This window comes from Delphinus delphis, chromosome 4 (assembly GCF_949987515.2).
Source record: "Delphinus delphis chromosome 4, mDelDel1.2, whole genome shotgun sequence".
NCBI lineage: Eukaryota > Metazoa > Chordata > Mammalia > Artiodactyla > Delphinidae > Delphinus > Delphinus delphis.
Genome location: NC_082686.1, coordinates 78,895,227 through 78,914,961, shown reverse-complemented (window position 1 = coordinate 78,914,961; position 19,735 = coordinate 78,895,227). Strand labels below are relative to the sequence as shown.

The 19,735-nt window shown below is 39.3% G+C and overlaps 1 protein-coding gene across 2 annotated transcripts in view; it reads left to right on the top strand.

Moving 5' to 3' along the window:
- The window catches only part of LPP (LIM domain containing preferred translocation partner in lipoma), a 626,627-nt gene that overhangs the window by 489,482 nt on the left and 117,410 nt on the right, over nucleotides 1-19,735 (top strand). For both annotated transcript variants that reach the window (XM_060010952.1, XM_060010953.1), the window contains exon 8: nucleotides 16,109-16,278. In XM_060010952.1, the coding sequence (XP_059866935.1) occupies nucleotides 16,109-16,278 (170 nt within the window). The remainder of the gene's footprint in view (nucleotides 1-16,108; nucleotides 16,279-19,735) is intronic.

Here is a 19,735-nt window from a genome sequence, read left to right as displayed (position 1 = left end):
TTGAATGGGAGAAGATATTTGTAAATGATATTCTTAATATCCAAAATGTATAAGGAACTCATACAATTTAATATCAAAAAAAAGTCTGATGGAAAAATGGGCGGTGGATATGAATAGACATTTTTTCCAAAGAAGAAATACACATGGCCAATGGGCACATGAAAGTATGTTCAGCATCACTAATCATCAGGGAAATGCAAATCGAAACCACAGTGAGAGATATCACCTCATACCTCTCAGAATGGCTGTTATCAAAAAGACAAGAAATAATAAGTGTTGGCAAGGATGTGGAGAAAAGGGAACCCTAGAGGACTGTTGGTGAGAACGTATATTAGAACAGCCATTTATGGGAAAAACTATGGAGTTTCCTCAAAAAATTAAAAATAGAACTACTGTACAATCCAGTGATTCCACTTCTGGGTATTTATCCATAGAAAACAAAAACACTAATTCAAAAAGAAATATACACCCTAATTGAAGTATTATTTACAGTAGCCAAGATATGGAAGCAACCTATGTGCATCCACAGATGAATGGATAAAAAAGAATGGAATATTATTCAGCCATAAAAAGAGTGAAAGCTTGCCATTTACAATGGCATGGATGGACCTAGAGGGTATTATGCTGAGTGAAATAAGTCAGAAAGAGAAAGACAAATACCATCTGATTTTACCCTCCTCCCCTCTTACGACCATCAGTATATTTTTGGTGGTGAGCATGCTGTAGGGGATACAGATGTAAAAATATAAGGTTGTACACATGAAATTTACATAATTTTGTAAACTAGTGTTACCTCAGTAAATTTTTAATGAAATGACACACCATATATTGGGAGAAAATAAGTGCAATATATACGTATCTGACAAAGCACTTGTGTCCAAAATATAGAAAGAACTCTTACTACTCGAAGGCAAACAATTCAATTTAAAAATTGGCAAAATGTTTGAACACACTTATTGAAATAAAATATACAAAACCAATAAGCAAATTAAAAATGTTCCAAACCTTTAGTCTTCAGAGAAGTACAAATTGTGAGGTACCTCTACAAATTGATTAGAATAACTGAGATTTAAAGGAATGACATTACAAAGTGTTAACTAGTAGACGGAGCAACTAGAACTCTCATACATTGCTGGTGAGGATGTAAAATGGTACAACCACTTTGGAAAACACTTCGGTAGTGTCTTAAAGAAATAAAACACATATTTATCATATGACCCAGCATTTTTCCTCCCGTATGTTAACCCAAGGGAAATGAAAACATTTTTCCATACAAAGACTTGTACATAAAAATTCGTAACAGCTTTATTTGCAATGGCCAAACACTGGAAACAACTCAAATGCCCATCAACAGGTCAAAGAACAAATTGTGCTGTATATTTAGAATGGAATGCTACCCATCATTAATAAAAAAGTGAACTACCAATAAGTACAACGTGGGAAAACCTCACAAACTTTATGCTGAGCGAAATGAGCCAGACCTCTTCCCCTGCCAAAAGAAGTATGTACTATATAATTCAATTTGTATGAAATCATAGAAAAGACAAATTTATAGTGACAGAGAACAGTCAGTGGATTTCTGAAGCTGGGGGAGAGGACTGACTCTAATGGGACACAAGGGAACTTTTCAGGGTAATCAAAATGTTTTAGGACTTGATTATGGTGATAGTTACAAGGGCCGATGAATTTCTTAAAATTTATCAAAATGCACACTTAAAATGAGTTCACTTGTTACATGTAAATTATACCTCAATAAAGTTTATTTTAATAAATAAATAAAGTGCATATTTCACCTTTTTTTTGAAATATGCACAAGACATATTTGAGTGAGGGCTGTCAGCTTTGTGTCTGTTGTGTCATTGTGCACAATGTCATAATGTGTCCCCGAAAATTTCCAACCTGGTTGGAAATTGTCAGAGAGCAAGAATTTAAAAACACTTGTGAAATAATGTGAGTGCAGAATCCTTTACAATTTTTAAGCTTTTTTTCCTAATATTTTAAAGTTGCTTATCCATACCTTACTGAATAATTTATTTATTTTTTTCCCTAAGTGAAATGTCTCTCTGGAACTTTCCCAAAACATTGTATTTAGATGTTATTTTAAAAAATTAAAACATTTTCACTTTTTTGCTAACTTACATAATAGTTCATTAAATAGCTTAATTGCAATAACAAGTTCAAATGGTATGAGTAGGTTTAGGATCAAATCCAGCTGACTGTGGTAGCAGGTTGGAGCATGAGTCAGGCTGTGCTCATGGCGGTGTTCACTGGTTGTGCAAAAAGACACACGACTGAGTGGCCACTGGGATGGAAACTGAAGATTGTTAGTTTGTCACACAGTGCCTGACATAGTATATGCTCAATATCTGCTTAATTTGAATGTTTACCTTCTATATTATATATCATGAGTCTCAAGGATTTGATAGTAAGTGCTCAATAAGTGTTGAATTATTTTCAGTCTTACATGGAATTACATGAGTTAAGCCTCTATTCATTTTAGAATTTAGGGCAATTCTATATTAAAAATTGCATTTGGGATGTGCGTTCCACAAGGGCGTATCTGCATTACTGCTTTATCAACTATGTTGGCCCATAGTAGGTACTCAGTAAACATTTTGTGAAAGCATAATTTTAATGAGTCTTCTGTCTTCTCAGGAGTCTTTTGAACAAGAACGGGTCTAAAACTGATCTCTAATACCTTCCTCCAACTTTTTAAGTTGGAGAGTTTCTCGTGCAAACTTCTTTAACTTAGGAAATTCCTAAAAACTTATTCTGAGGAAGCTGATGGTATAGAGATGAAACTGATAAAGGGGCTCTGGTCATCATCACTCCCCTCCAGTCTTCTTCTTTTCTCAGGATCTGACATAGCTGAATCCTCAGAACCCTTAAGGTTCTTCGGAGCACACTTTAAAAATATCTAATTCTGGTTCACACTTTATGAAACAGGTACCTGAGGCCCATGGTGGTTAAATGACCTAAGGTCACATAGCTGTGTATGTATGGTAAAACCAACCCATAAGCCCATGTCTTCTGACTTTTATGCTAATATTTTTAAACTGCCTTTCTGTTTCAGTTTTGCTGTATCCCATGGATAACATCTTTTTTTTTTTTTTTTTTTTTTTTTTTTTTTTGCGGTATGCGGGCCTCTCACTGTTGTGGCCTCTCCCATTGCGGAGCACAGGCTCCGGACGCGCAGGCTCAGTGGCCATGGCTCACGGGCCCAGCCGCTCCGCGGCATGTGGGATCTTCCCAGACCGGGGCACGAACCCGTGTCCCCTGCATCGGCAGGCGGACTCTCAACCACTGCGCCACCAGGGAAGCCCTGGATAACATCTTAAACATTTATATTTATTTAAACATTTTTCTTTAATAGAGATCTTCCCTTTTCTTTAAGATACACCATCGCTTCCAATTGTACAACCTGGACCAAGCTAAATTATTCCTCGGTGTCTACACCTTTCAAATATTTATAGACCGTCATCGTGGCACTCCTTAGTCATCCTTCGGCCTCGTTATATGTACATATATAGCTCCTCTAATCTTTCTGTACAAGTCAGTGTCTCTAGTCTCTTCATCATTTGTACCATTCTTCTCTCTAGTGCCTCTAAGAGAACAGTTTGAGGATATTCCAGATGGGAAAAAGTAACCCCAACATGTTGTAACAAGGGGCAGAAAAACACTCTGAATAGATGAAAGGAACAATCTATAGGTTAATTAGTAGTATGGCCACAAATATGTGCACAGTTTTGTTTCAGAAATAAAGCAAGCTATATTTGTTGTAACTATCTCTTCTTTGAACTTAACAGAATGCTGATAATGCCAGGCTGTGTTTACAGTCCACATTTTTGCTAAAGACCTTCAACTTTGCACTCCCCTTGTGTGGTATCTCTTGCCCAAGACAGAACTACAGATAAAAGCACATAAGCCGATGCAGCAACCCATTACTGAGCTTATCTGTTTTTGTGCAGTTTCTGTGGATTTACTTGGTTTCTGGGAGCTCCCTATAAGCCTTAGTAAGGAAGAGCCCTTTACTTATCTCACTAGATAGGAGGCACTTGGGTATTAGTCATCCTGTAAAAATTAAATGTTTACCAAATATGATAATCTAAAAATGGAAACTACATTAGCACAAGAGGAGTCACCAGAAATACTCTGCTGACATAAATAGAACATGCCTATTGCCTGGTGTTCTTGTGTTTTTCTTTTTTTTCTTTTTCTTGAGTTCATAACTTTTGTAGTTTTTCAACAAATTTGGGGTCTTGAAAAGCTGTCCAAAGATTATTATTGAGCTTATTCTCCTTACACTCAGGCAAACTTAATCTAACTTCAGTTTGCATATTCATCTTATAAAATGTATCTTAGAATGAAAGATTGAAGACTGGGAAGGTGCTTAGAAAAACACTTGACAGCTGATTCAGTGTATTCATTTTATAACAAGAGATAGAAAGTATATGTCCAGCCCAGTTACATTAAGGAAATGTTCCATATTTTTCTCAAACTCTCGTATGGTCCAGAAAGTGTTCTTTCAATCCCAACCAGATCCTTCCTGTAGAACTTTCTGTGCCTTTCTTGTGCTGCTCTCCCGTGATCTCACAGGACCATAAGCTTCTGCAAGGTAGAAATGTGATTTCTTGCTCTGTTCTTTTTATAAAACATTGCACTGCACCTCAGAAATGATGGTAACCAGTGGAATTTATTAGAATGGAATTTAAACTTTTCTACCTTTAAACTCAGTGATAGTGCTATTCCGGAGGTGGCAAAGAAGGGTGACTATTTATTTCCTCTCTCACTTAAAGCCAGGTTGTGAAGGGACTTACTCTCTGAATGAAAGAGGAGAGGGGAAAAGTAGGAACCTTCTCATGTTTTATTCAGATGTTAACAAAGAAAATTGAGAAGTGTGTTTCCTTAAAATTGACACCATTTTTATCCCAAACATTTTGGTAAGTGATAGCAGACAATTGTGCAAGCTTTTTGAGAAAGAGGAATTTTTCCAGGAGCATAGTCCCGGTGGGAAGTATTACCTAAAAGCAATCCGCTAATCGCTTTCAATCTTGCATATTTTCACATACTGTGTGCATACATACATGTATTAATAACTGTTCCCAAGACGTCAGTTCAGCGCTCAGAGAGCTCAGTGTTGCTATGCAAGTGCCAGAGATGGAATCCATGCCGACTGCAGTTTAGCAACGAGGATTTTACAGACACGCAAGGGCGAAGATGGCCTGAGGTCTAAGACTTCACGCCTGGGTGTCCCTCTGAGTTCTGATGTAGCATCATGTGTCAAATATTCACGGCATCCATCTGCCCACTCCACTACGAAGATAAATGGCACTGCCAGCATTTCCAAAAAGCTTAGCTCCTCACAATGTCTCCACTCACATCCAGTACTGCATTCCATCTTGTAGCTTTTGCATAGGAATTCCTTAGAATGTGGTTTCTGGATGCAAGTCCCAGATACATAAATATTTTCTGCTCTGTTGTGCATGTGATTTGTATTAATATTCATAACAAAATTTATTTTACAGTGATATGTTTTGAAGGAATTCCTTACATTTTCTTGTCACTTATAATTTAGTATATATATATTCCTCCCAGTAACACTTTGAGTCACCTAGTTACTTGCCCAAAGTCACAGATATGGTAGTTCTAGGACTAGAACCCAGTTCTTCTAACCACAAATCTGCCACTTATTTCACTCAAGTGGTTCTTAGTCTTTAAAAAAAATAATAATAAATAACAAAATAAAACTGGAAACCTATCAAGTGAATATTGAATGTAACTCAAATGTACAAACCAAATTGATTCAGACCAGCTATGGTCAAACAGAAACCCGAACCTGGCCTTCTTTGGTCCCAAGGTGCCTCTGCAGGACCCAGTACCCCACATCCTGCTGCCTTTTTTTCCATTTTCAGAGCATACAGATGTACAAATCCAAAGTATACCAGGTGTTTCAGACAGAAATGGAATGATTGTGCTGCTTCAGAGGGTAATGGCGTTAACCTTGTTCTGGAATCACGTAGGAGTCATCCTGTGGACTGCAGTCCCCACACAGTACTTTGATGTATTGATACAGTGAAACTTTACCTTATGCTCAGGCCACAGCGCCTGCTAGTGGAAAGAAACTAACAGCTGAGGCAGCACACTGGGAAATAGTTTTGTGCAGCTGAAAGCACGCTGTACTGAGAGCCTGAAGGCCTGAATTCAGGTCTCACTTGCTGTTGGCTTTTGCTGTAGGATCTTAATCTAGGCGCTGCCTCTGCCTGAGCCTTTGCTTTTTCATCTGTAAATGAGGTTGCACTGGATGGTTTCCAAGTTTTCACACGCTCTTACATTTTAGGACTTTTAAAATCCTCTAACAATGTGTTATGGGCATTTCAGCACTAAGTAGAAAATCCAAAACCCAAGTAAGACTAATTGGCTTCCCTGGGACGTGTCAGGTGAGACTATCACCCATCTCTGGGTCCAGCACCATGCAAGCAGGTAACGTGGTCCAGCTCAAAGATCAGTAGCCTTGGGGTCAGAGGAACTGAGCTTGAATTCCAACTCTATTATCTACCTTTCAAGTCACGCACGTGAGTTATTCCTAGGCTAACTCAGTTGTTAAAAGAGGATAATTGTCTTATCTGGCTTTTAGTTTTTGTAAAGTTCAAATGAGAACATGGAAATGATGAAGTTTTATGTGAATTTGCAGGGTTACTCTCATTCTTCATATATCAGAAAGCTAAAAGAAGTAGTGTTAATTATAGCTTTCATGTTGCTCTTTTTGGTAGCGTCGGGTAAGAAAGCACATTTACTATTATAAGGCAATATATAAGTATAAGGAGTGCTTGTTAATATTATAATGAGAAGATTATGGCTATCGTTAGGCATTGAAATACAGTAGCTTCGGGAACACCCAGTGTTAGGTTTGCTCTTAAATAACCAAAATACATTCGGAGATTTCCCATCAATAAAACTAAAAGTAACATGGCAAACAAAGTTTTTTTCAGCTTTGAGTGGAGGCTGAGGGAAATGCACATTCCCATGAGGGATACCCTAGAGCACATTTTAATCATAAGTCAAAAATAAACGTTGCAGTAGCAGTTTTAACTGTACTAGTAAACACTGATTTTTTTTTCCGTTAACAGATCAATCATGAAATAAATTTTAAATATAGAAGAATAGATTAAAAATTAAGAGTTGGGATATGAAAATGCCCATGTGTAAAAATTAAAGTGAAAAGAAATCTTGCTTTAGCCAAAACAGATGCTAATATTCCTGTTAGGAATGTTGTAAGGTTTATGCAAGCTTACATCTGCCAGGCCAGATGTTTTTAAGAATTTTGGAATTCTAAAGTCAAAAGCCAGGTTAAAGGACTAGTTAAGTGGGCTTTAAGGCCAGACCGACTGGTCCCCAATTCCAGCTTCAGTAGTTAACTCTGTGGCCTTGGGCAAGCTACCTAATCTCGCTAGGCTGCCATTTCTTATACTATAATGAACATAATGAGAGGACTACGTCATCAGGTTGTTGGAAGAATTACTTGAGATAATATATTTAAGTACTTAAAACAGTGCTTGGCACATAATAAGTGCTGAATAAATCTTGATTATCATCACTCTGGGGTCCACAGATTTTTTCAAGATTGGGATTGAATTTCGAGCACTGAATTCTATTAATACCATACTGGTAAATATAAATCTTACGTAACTGCCTCATAGATGCAGCTTCCTCTTACCCGCTCATGGACCACCATCTCTGGTCCTAGTCATAATGAGCTCTTCGTTTTGAAGTTTTCCTCTACCTCCTTAGTTGGAGGGGGAAATAAGCAGGGACTGTACTAGGCACTTTGTAGCTGTTCCCATCATTGAACTTGGTGACCAGATAGTCAAGGCAGTCATCGTCATGACTTTTTTTTTTATTATTATTGAAGTATAGTCGATTTACAGTGTTGTGTTAATTTCTGCTGTACAGCAAAGTGATTCAGTTATACATATATATATATATGTATATACATTTTTTATACTTTTTTCCATTATGGTTTATCATAGGATACTGAATACAGTTCTCTGTGCTGTACAGTAGGACCTTGTTGTTTATCCATTCCTTTTTACAGAGGCTGAGAAAAGGTTACCCCTGTGCACAGGACTTAGCACAGAATAGAGACTCAGTAAGTGCATTAGTGGAGGGGTTGAAAGAATAACTGGATAGATGACTCAACTACTTGTTTTGAAAACAAGGGACTTCAGGATCAGAGAATTTAGGAAACTTGTCCAGGTTCCCATAGCTAGTGAGTCACACGGGCAAGACTCGCAATTCTGTCTGATTGCCTTTATACCATGGAATATGTAATTTTGTTCAAAGGGCACCATGTATTGTATCCCAAACTGCAAAGCAGTATTGTTTTTTGTTTTGCTTTTGTTGTTGCCTGGTTTTTGGCTATGTTTTTACTGCTCTTCCTGAGACTGGAAGTTGTTGTCAGGAAGTAATTTTCCTGACCACTGTGCCTGTTATATTAGTTTAGTGAAGGTTAGGGACCAGGGTACATGGTGACCAACTTGCTCCTTCTGCAGTTTCCTAGGATGGAGCTCCTTAGGGCCAGGCCTTTTGGTCCCAAACATCAGTGCTTTCTAAGAACACTCTAGGATGAACTCCGCTTTGTGGAACATATGAACGCGTGGTTCCCTTTAGAACAGTGGTCCCCAACCCCACTGCGCATTAGCATCGTGATTGTAGGGCCCGCCCCCCAGACCAAATAATCAGAATCTCTGCAAGCAGAGTGTGGCCATCAGTATTATTTTAAAAGCGTTCCTAGTGGGAAGCCAGAGTTTGAGATTCAACAAAGGGTAAGGGTTAGGGTTCAACCAAAGGTCTCTGAAGGACCCTTAGCTATACTGATTTCACCACATGTAGCTGATTCTGACACTTCACTAAGCTCACCTGAGGCTTGGGGTGTTGGAGAAGTGATGCTTTACTGGCTCCTCTTTCCCTGGGAGTGGGAACACACCCCACTCCTCAGCAATGCCGAAAACATCACAGTTATGATTGAATAATGAAGTGTATTCCTAGAAAACCACAAGCTGATTGAGAAGATGGGCTTTAGAAGTCTGACCTGGTTCCCATCCCAGCCTCACCTCATTTCTACCTTTGAGACCTTGGCCAAGAGACTTAACCCCTGGTTTCTTATCTATCAAATAAGAATAGATAAATGTTGATGGGACTAAACCAGAGAATGCTTGTAGAGAGCTTAAGGCAGTGTCTGACCCAATGGAAAAAATACAGTAATTTTCTTTTATGTTTTTGTTATGCTCCTTCACAATGCAGTGTATTTAAATCAGTGAAACATGCTTGCTTATGCAGTCCTATGTGGGACTTCCCCTCCCAGTTTACCTCCTTACCTGAAGGTCCAACCTAAGCAAATATGTGTCTATAGATGAATCACCTCATGGTTAGACTTTGTAATGACTTCCTTTTACCAGGTCACTCGTTTCTCACTCCATTTCATCTGGTTTGTTGCCCAGGCCTCTGTCCACTCATTCCCGAACCATTCTCTCTGACAATTTTTGAGAGTCTGTTTGTTTTGTTTTGTTTTCTTGTTACTTAGCTTAATTTCTTATTTTGTACTAAAATGCTTCTTATTTTGTCTCCTTCTGAAAGCTCTACATGTCTGCCGTTGGTTCTAGTGCTATTGTAGTCATTGCTCCTTTTCCTGTTGTCTGCCTGTGCACATGTGTGCCTGAGAGAGAGAGAGACAGAATAGAGAAGAGAAAGAGAGGAGAACAGCTATCTGCCCTCTGCTTCTCATGCCCATCCATGTGCCTGTTGAATCTGCAAGCCGTCTCTGCAAGGGCCATCTAAGCAATAACAGTGAAGTAGTATAATACAATTATATACACACAAGCAGTGACAAAATTAGATGTGTCCTGCAGTCCAGCTTTTAATATATGTTAAGGATTCCAAGATTCACAGAGCTAAATAGCACTAACCATAGGAGACCGGATACTGGTACAGTATTTAAAGGCAGAGTCCAAGAAAATATATAAAACTTGATTTGATGTACAATGTATACTATGTGGTATCATGATCTTAAATGGCTATCGGTTGACATTCTCTGTGTGTTCTGTATTGTCTAAGGCCACATAGCAGTGCCATATGATAAATTTATTTACAGCACAAAAGAAGCCTGTTCTATAGGAATACTTGTAATTAATATATGTGAACTGCTTTCTCTGGCTTAATGCTGTCAAAGTATTTTATGGTAAAACTCAGCTGATTCTCTTCGTGTATGTTATCAATGTATGGAAAGCCACTGAAAACTCTTCAAACTAAGACATAAAGAGACAGCATTAGGGAAATTACTCTTGTTGGTGAAAAGCAAGATATATTATGATGCCACAGAAATTTCTTTTTTTCAGCCAACTCATGGTTAACAGTCTGTCCCCTAACTGTTTTGCGTGCAGATGAGGTCTGTCTGGACGATTCTTGTCAGCTGTTATTCTGACAAGCAGTGCAGAAATAGGCACCCCTTGGAACAGTGGCTTAACTTTCAATCACCTGGAGAGCTTCTAAAAATTCCAATCCTAAGACATCCCACCTCAGACCAATGAAATCAGAATCTCTGGAGCTGGGACCCAGAGATCAGTATTTTTTTTTTTTTAATTCCCCAGATGATTCCAACATACAGGCAAGGTTGAGAATCACTGTCCTAGGACTTATGCAGCTTAAAAAACAGGTTATCTATTATGCCATGCATTAATACTACAGGGTTTCATAAAGTAAAAGCTTTGGTGATTAGAAAATGCCATCATCCTAGATTTCAGTGAATGTCATATGGACCTGTCACATAAAGAGTACAAACTTGTTCTATGATCTTTTTGTACTTTCAGTGGAAGATAATTTCTGAATCAACTTAATGGAGCCTGTGCTTTAGGAAGATAACTCCAGTGGACACATGTAGGGTAAATTGGAGCAAGCTTTGTTTCTAGGAATAATTTGCTATCAGTTCACTACTCTGATGTAACTTTATTGATACAACTTTTGGAGCAGGACTTTGTTCAGAATATATTTGAAAAGGTGCTTAGTGAGAAAGCTGATAGATCATACAATTGGCATATAGAGTTTCAAGTCATTATAATATTTAAAGATAGACTATTAATTTTGCTTATGCCAAAAATTTCTGTTACAAGGCAAGTGGCAAGGAGGAGATGGAGACATATGTGACCTGGCTTTATGTCTGCATAAATGTACTAGTTTGCTTTTGATGTTGAATGATGCACAAGTTTGAGAGTATGTCACCCCCCCATCACCATGCCACCGACTCTCAAAATGACTGGACATTTTTGGTCTCACCTCAGAAACAAGCAGTATCTGCAGAAGAGGGTCTATGGCCTATCGTATTAATGGTGTACTGGTCACAAGAACTTCATTTTTAAATGAAATTTTATTTTCATATTATAAAGAAAATAAATTCACGTTACAGAAAGAGAAAGCTGGCACCAGTGAATATGAAAACCCATGTCCCACCACTCCACCTGTCTTGCTTAACTTGTAGATTTGACTGTAATGTCGCCCTTCACCCATGCCATTCCTAAAATGGCTTGTTCAAAAACTATCTAAACTTCTAGACTTAGCTCAAGTAGTAAGACCACCATAAAGCCTGTCCATTTGTAAGAGGGAGTAAGTCAGAGCTAGTGGAACAATCAGGAAGTCATTGCAATGACCCATTAAAGATAATAAGCCCAATGTGGGCAGCAGACCTGTGATGGAAGAGAAGCATTTCAGAGACTTTGCAGAGGTTGTAATAGTTGTGGGAGTGGGGAAGAAGGAGGGGGAGGGGTGAGAAGAATCCCTGACTGGCTCCACAATCGATACAATGCGTTATCGATATATAACAAACGATAATACATGGACAAGACTTTTTTGGTTCTGGCATCTCAATTCACTGACAAAGTTACCCCCAGTCTGTCTAACTCTCTGCCCTTGGATTTTTCTTTTTTTTTTTTTTTTTGCGGTACGGGGGCCTCTCACCGCTGTGGCCTCTCCCGTTGCGGAGCACAGGCTCCGGATGCACAGGCTCAGCGGCCATGACTCACGGGCCCAGCCGCTCCGCGGCATGTAGGATCTTCCCGGACCAGGGCACGAACTCTTGTCCCCTGCATCGGCAGGCGGACTCTCAACCACTGCGCCACCAGGGAAGCCCTGTCCTTGGATTTTTTAAGTTATGTGCTAAGCTTTGCCAGTGAGCTCCTCATACCATCCCTGGGTCTGAACTTGACCCTGAGCTTTCCACTGGCCCCTAATCAACAATGTTTCCTTCATACTCTGATGCCTCCAAGTCTGGTACCATTCCCCTGGTTTTTCTCGTTTAAAAGCGCTCAGATATTTGTCTCCAAGATGGGCAGCAAGATTGCAGGATGCTTTTAATGATGTGTAGCATGAGCCCCTCTAGGGGCAAGGACGTATTATGCTCTAGTGACTTTCTTTCCATTGTGAATGCCTCCCTAAAAGGTATAGTTTGTACATTTTTGTTAATGTGAAAAGGTAACATTCGGGCATCTTTTCTGTCATGCTGTAGACAGAAAGTGTAGAGAGAGCTATTTTTAATTTTTGTTCTTTGCTCTTTTCTGTGCTTGTGATTTTAAAGGTGCCAGACTGACTGCCCTCGAGCCTGGTGTCCCCGATTTCTCCCAAGAATAGGAAAAATACGGGAGGCAGCAAGCTGGTCATGTCTGGGTCCAGCATATTAGCCTGACCCACTCTGGAAGAATATTCTCCAAAATATAAAGGAAAAGATTGTTCCTTGTGAACACAGTCCATCTGCTTTCATAGCTGAGAGGACAAAACCTTGTTGTCCCACCACCAAGCCACTGCAGAGTGTCTGGATCCAGGAAACCCAGCCACTCATCCACTATGTGGAAAAACTAGAATGTTTTTTTCTCTGCCATCCCCACCTGTCAAAGTTCCATCCTTTAAGGTTGGACTTAAATGCCTCTTTCTCCACAAAACCTTTCCTGAGCCGTCTCAAGTGTGATGTTCCTCCCGCATCTCCAGAGCACTTTCTCAGATGACACCACATTTTGTCATGTGATTGTAGGATGTTATATAGTCTCATAATTGATGTGAAAGGCACTGACGTCGCCTAATTCATTTCTGGGTATCATACAGATTACAGTACTGGGCAAAGAGTAGATACCTGGGGAATGCCTGTTGAATACAATGAGAATTCCAAAGCTTAGCTTTTCATCCTGCCCTTTAGGGCTCTGCTCCAACCTTTCCCTTTAATCAGTGATTGAAATTTTCTCCTAGATACTCATGGGTAGCTCTCAAACTCTCCATAAACCATGTAGACTCAGCCTCCTGGATTCCAGATATTACACATTGGGCAGCCATGGTCTGGAATCATAATTGCTACCTCTACCTGTCTCATCGACCACCATGACCAATAGTCAATCACATTTGGCCAGAACAAATTTTTTCGAAAGTGTGGTCCACAGATCGCTGGTAGTCCCTGATGGAGTATCAAGGAGTCCAGTTTGGTGTCTAGAAAAGGAAAGAGTAATAAATAATTATTTTGTTGACTTGCATTTAATGAATCTGAATTGTAAAACTACAATATTCACAGGAATCCAATATGCTCTTAATGAATCATCACATCTTAAAGATTGCATATGTACCACCAAACCTATGTTGATCGGTGTTGTTTATCCAATGTTCAGTAACATTGCCATTAAGCTCACAGTATTTTCATGTCATTAGTATGTTTTTTTCTACTGCTGCGAAACCTACAATTTTTTTTATCATTACTATATTACCCTATTTCTTCAGTTTGCCAAAATAGATCAGTGATTTGAATATGATTCTTTGAAAGTAGAAAAAATAGTAATAAAGATAATCCCATAAATACCACTTTAGATTAATATTACAAATGTAAACATTAGTGAAGACAATTCAGTATAAATATTGGAAATGAATCTATATACACTGGGATGAATGTGATTATTTTGCACAAGCAGTTGAAAAAGAAAATTTGGAATGCTGTGATGATGATGATGTAATTTTTTAAATTATATTTTATGGATCGGTGATCCATTCGCCTATACTTTATGACTTGGTGATCCATTCGCCTGTAATTCCCAATATGTTCTTTGTAGTGAAATGTTGTCAGATAGTGACATGAAGCTCTCAGACTTTTAGCATCCTTTTCAAACATAGTATAGTGAACTTTCTAGTAAATCAATGTGTTTTTTTCTGAATAATCACAAAATAGTGCCATATGAAAATCCTAATTTTGATACTAAAGGCAATGAGAGTCTAAAATTTTAAAGCACGTTTCTAAGGTTGTACATCTTTTACTAAAAAACAGACACAAGTTCACTCTTGGATAGAAGTTTGTAACTCAAGCCACAAAGTTTATTACAAACATTTATTTTATAAAAGTTTATCAAATGTCAAGAATATGATGTCAAGACTTAATAAAAATATCAACTATGGTGGAAGTGGCTCAGTTTCCAAAAGTTTGACTCTTTCTTCAGCGCTTGATATTTCTCTTTCTTTAGGGGGGAAATGTTCTATAGTTTGGGCTATATTTTAAAGATGCATTCAAATTCTGCAATAAAATGTACAGAAATACTTTCCAGGGCCAGTGCAAGAGAGGATTAGAAACACATTTGCCTCTTTTCTCCCAAGTTGAAACATTTAAACCTCCTCCCTTCTAGGTGTGAAATAGTCGTCAATCCAATGTGATGGAGGGCTGAAGGCAGCCTTTAGTGAGAAATCTCTCCATAGTGTCAACTCTGTGTTCAATCCTGATACACAGAACTAGGCAGAAGCAAGACAGCAGAATGGTTAGGACCATCGACACTGAAGCTAGACTGCTTGGGCTAGAAGGTAGTCAACCACTTATGTAACCCAGTTTCTTCACCTGTAAAATAGGGATACTAATAGTACTTGTCACATAGGTTGTTGTGAATATGAAATGAGTTAATATACGTAAAGCACATAGACAATGCCTGACCCACAGGAAGCACTAGTTTTGCTAAAGCTTATCTGTAACAGCCTGCCGATTCCTGCTGACGTTCCCAGTGACTTGTAATTACTTGTTAGAACTTTTTACCTTCGTAGAAATAAAGAATAAGAAGGGAAACTGAATGCGGCTCTGACCTCTGGCTCAAGATTCCCATGGTGAAGCCAGCTATGGATACAGACTGCAGCCAGCACAATGCCTCTCAATGACATAAATTTTTTTTTTTTGTAAATTACATGTTAATGTTATTATTCAAATTTTAATGCAGTTTTTTTTTAACCTAAACACAGTGTCCATATGTGGTCAGAAGCCCCACAAATCAATTTAATCATGCTGAAAATTTGAAGAACACTGGGCTGGACAGGGACAACCTAGGCCATGAGGGACTCAAAATCCTACAGTCTGTGGAACTGTTGCATGATTAAGGGATATTCAAACTATAAACAGACTTGGAGGCAATGCTGATCTGTAATATCTTAAAGGGTGTCAAGTGGAAGTGATGAGACTTATTTCTTGAGGCCCTAAAGGACAGAACTGGGACTATTGGGTAACAGAATGAGGAGGCATTCCGGCTCAATACGAGAACACTTTCTAGCCGTCAGCGCTATCTGGAAATAAAAGGGACTACTTTTTTATCTGCCTGTCACTGAGGGCTGGATGCAGAGGTTTTGCAAGCCAGGCTTTTGTGGAAGGAGTTGAAGTTTGAGTTTGGACCCAGTTCCCTCACAGTCTAGCTGGACACATAGTCTGTCCAAGGAGAAAGACTCTTCTAGATTATGCCTTCCACTCCTACCATCCTGACTCATGTTCCTCTTAATTTGTGTGTGAGATTAGAGGCAGAGCACTGGCCTCAACATCAGGAGACCTGAGTTCTACTCAGTCGCTCTCCGTGGGACCTTGGCTGTGAGGGTCAACTTCTCAACTGATTCGTAAAATCCCCGTCATGCTGGCCTCATGGGGGCTGTAGCGGTCATCCTGCCTCATGATGGTGATGGCGGCGGTGGTGATCCCACCTGCTGTTGACATTACAGATGTGCTGTCCCCACCACGCATTGTCTTCTTCAGAAGGACTGAAGGTGTTCTGAACAGTCAACCCCTTTTTTCTTTCAGGCCGCTGTGCTCGCTGTGGGGAAAATGTAGTAGGGGAAGGTACAGGATGCACTGCCATGGATCAGGTCTTCCACGTGGATTGTTTTACCTGCATCGTCTGTAACAACAAGCTCCGAGGGCAGCCCTTCTATGCGGTGGAGAAGAAAGCCTACTGTGAGCCCTGCTACATCGTAAGTTCAGATTTGGTCCTCAGGTACTTTACAAAGATGACTTTGTTGGCAAAATGCCAGTCACTCTAGCTCAAACGTAGCCATCAGATCTTTGCTTCTCATCAGATTTCAAAATATGCCTGTGTGTAAATTGGTATATCTTAATTTTTATCCATATGCCCCCTGTTCATATGAGGTCAAAGGGTGCATTAGATGGGGCTACCATTCAATTAGTGGCCTGCCAGAAAGATCATCTCCCTGTGGCTTACAAGCATATATGTACAAGCTAACACGTTGCCCCTTAAAGCATCAGAAGGTTTCCCAAGTAGCAGAGTCCCACCACTTCTTATTAGATCTCGCTCCGTATTTGATGTCATATTTGTAGAGAAACGTTGCACGGCCTTGGGACTTATGAGTGGTCTTTCAAACTCCTGGGTCCTTTGAATCACCTTTTTTCTACCCAGAATTTCTCTTACCTGTCATACTCAGCAGGTTTTCATGATGCAGTTAGAGAAACTATTATAGAGTACCTTAAAGGGAAATAAATAGTCATGCTGACTGAGCTAATAATTGTCTCCTTTTTTAAAATACACAACTATATTTTAATAACATAGCTGGGTGACTAAAAAATACTCATAGTCACATTATCTTAGCTGTTTGTCAGGCTACTGAAATCTACACGTTAAGCTATCTTCTGATAGAGCAGTTTGGTAAAAGAACATAAATTTTTTTAATCTAAAGTAAATTTCCTTTCTATCCTTCTACACGATTTTATCTCTCTGTTGAACACTTGTTAGTGGAAAAAGTAGTGCTTTTTTGCAAACCCACACAAGAGGCATGATTTGGCCCTCAGCACCCCTGGCATTCCAACGTAAGAGAAACCTTGGGTGCGAGGTATTGGAAGTTATACACATAGCTTTGCAGAGCCCCGAGGTTCAGGTTTATTGCAGAAGTTTCTGGCCTCACTGGGATTTTCCCATAACCTGAAAGCTCAAACTCATTGCAGCCCTGGAATCTGTAGCATTGATCTGAAATTTCTTCAAGATTAAGATCTTGCAGGATTAAATATTGTTTTGCATCTCTTAAGTTCAATTTTATTTCATTTTCCTCCCCAAGGGCAACTTGGCCACATATAACATCATTACAGTACCACACAATGTTGGAGCTGGAAAAAAAAAGGTTAAGATCATTTGTCTAACTCCTCTCTTTAGAAGTGAGAATACAGGGACTTCCCTGGTGGCACAGTGGTTAAGAATCCGCCTGCCAATGCAGGAGACACGGGTTCGAGGCCTGGTCCAGGAAGATCCCACATGCCGCGGAGCAGCTAAGCCCGTGCGCCACAACTACTGAGCCTGCTCTCTAGAGCACGCGAGCCACAACTGCTGAGCCAATGTGCCACAACTGCTGAAGCCCGCATGCCTGGAGCCTGTGCTCCTCAACAAAAAAAGCCACCACAATGAGAAGCCCGCACACCGCAACGAAGAGTAGCCCCCGCTCGCTGCAACTAGCCTGCATGCAGCAACAAAGACCCAATGCAGGCAAAAATGAATCAATAAATTTATTAAAAAAAAAAAGTGAGAATACACAGAGAGGAAGAAAATGACTTATTTTATTAGTGTCAAAGCCAGGATTAAATTCAGGTGGTCACGCTAGTCTCGTATTTGGTGCAGACACCGCAAAGCTTTAGTTCATCCAGAACATAAACACACCACAAGGCTTTAGTTTATCCAGAACATAAACACAAACACAGTGATATCCCGTTGCTTTGGAAGGGACAATTACATATCAGGGAAAGTCTAGTGAACAAAAGTATGCCTCTTTAGGAAGTAAAAATGTTTCAAATATCACTCTTAGAAATCTTTGTTGAATGAGAAAATTACAAAATTCCCTACCTTTGTAAACAGACTGTGTGGCTTGTCGTTCGCACTGATCTAGGACCACAGTGAATCTATTTATTACAGTGAGCTCAGCAGAGCCTCGAGAAGCAACTATGACTGTTTGTCCATACACTAAGTGACCACAGAATACACTGGTTTTTGTAATTCTTGTGTCTATTTTTCACCCTTTTTTTCCCCCATTTATTTTATTTTATTTTTTTTACATCCTTATTGGAGTATAATTGCTTTACAATGGTGTGTTAGTTTCTTCTTTATAACAAAGTGAATCAGTTATACATATACATATATCCCCATATCTCTTCCCTCTTGCGTCTCCCTCCCTCCCACCCTACCTATCCCACCCCTCTAGGCGGTCACAAAGCACCAAGCTGATCTCCCTGTGCCATGCGGCTGCTTCCCACTAGCTATCTACCTTACATTTGGTAGTGTATATATGTCCATGCCTCTCTCGCTTTGGCACAGCTTACCCTTCCCCCTCCCCATATCCTCAAGTCCATTCTCTAGTAGGTCTGTGTCTTTATTCCTGTCTTGCCCCTAGGTTCTTCATGACTTTTTTTTTTCTTAGATTCCATATATATGTGTTAGCATACGGTATTTGTCTTTCTCTTTCTGACTGACTTCACTCTGTATGACAGACTCTAGGTCTATCCACCTCATTACAAATAGCTCAATTTTGTTTCTTTTTATGGCTGAGTAATATTCCATTGTATATATTTGCCACATCTTCTTTATCCATTCATCCAATGATGGACACTTAGGTTGTATCCATCTCTGGGCTATTGTAAATAGAGCGGCAATGAACATTTTGGTACATCACTCTTTTTGAATTATAGTTTTCTCAGGGTATATGCCCAGTAGTGGGATTGCTGGGTCCTATGGTAGTTCTATTTGTAGTTTTTTAAGGAACCTCCATACTGTTCTCCATAGTGTCTGTACAATTCACATTCCCACCAGCAGTGCAAGAGGGTTCCCTTTTCTCCACACCCTCTCCAGCATTTATTGTTTCTAGATTTTTTGATGATGGCCATTCTGACTGGTGTGAGATGATATCTCATTGTAGTTTTGATTTGCATTTCTCTAATGATTAATGATGTTGAGCATTCTTTCATGTGTTTGTTGGCAGTCTGTATATCTTCTTTGGAGAAATGTCTATTTAGGTCTTCTGCCCATTTTTGGATTGGGTTGTTTGTTTTTTTTGTGATTGAGCTGCATGAGCTGTTTATATATTTTGGAGATTAATCCTTTGTCAGTTCCTCCATTTGCAATGGGAGAAAAATATTTTCTCCCATTCTGAGAGTTGTCTTTTGGTCTTGTTTATGGTTTCCTTTGCTGTGCAAAAGCTTTGAAGTTTCATTAGGTCCCATTTGTTTATTTTTCTTTTTCTTTTAATTTCTCTAGGAGGTGGGTCATAAAGGATCTTGCTGTGATTTATATCATAGAGTGTTCTGCATATGTTTTCCTCTAAGAGTTTGATAGTTTCTGGACTTACATTTAGGTCTTTAATCCATTTTGAGCTTATTTTTGTGTATGGTGTTAGGGAGTGATCTAAGCTCATACTTTTACATGTACCTGTCCAGTTT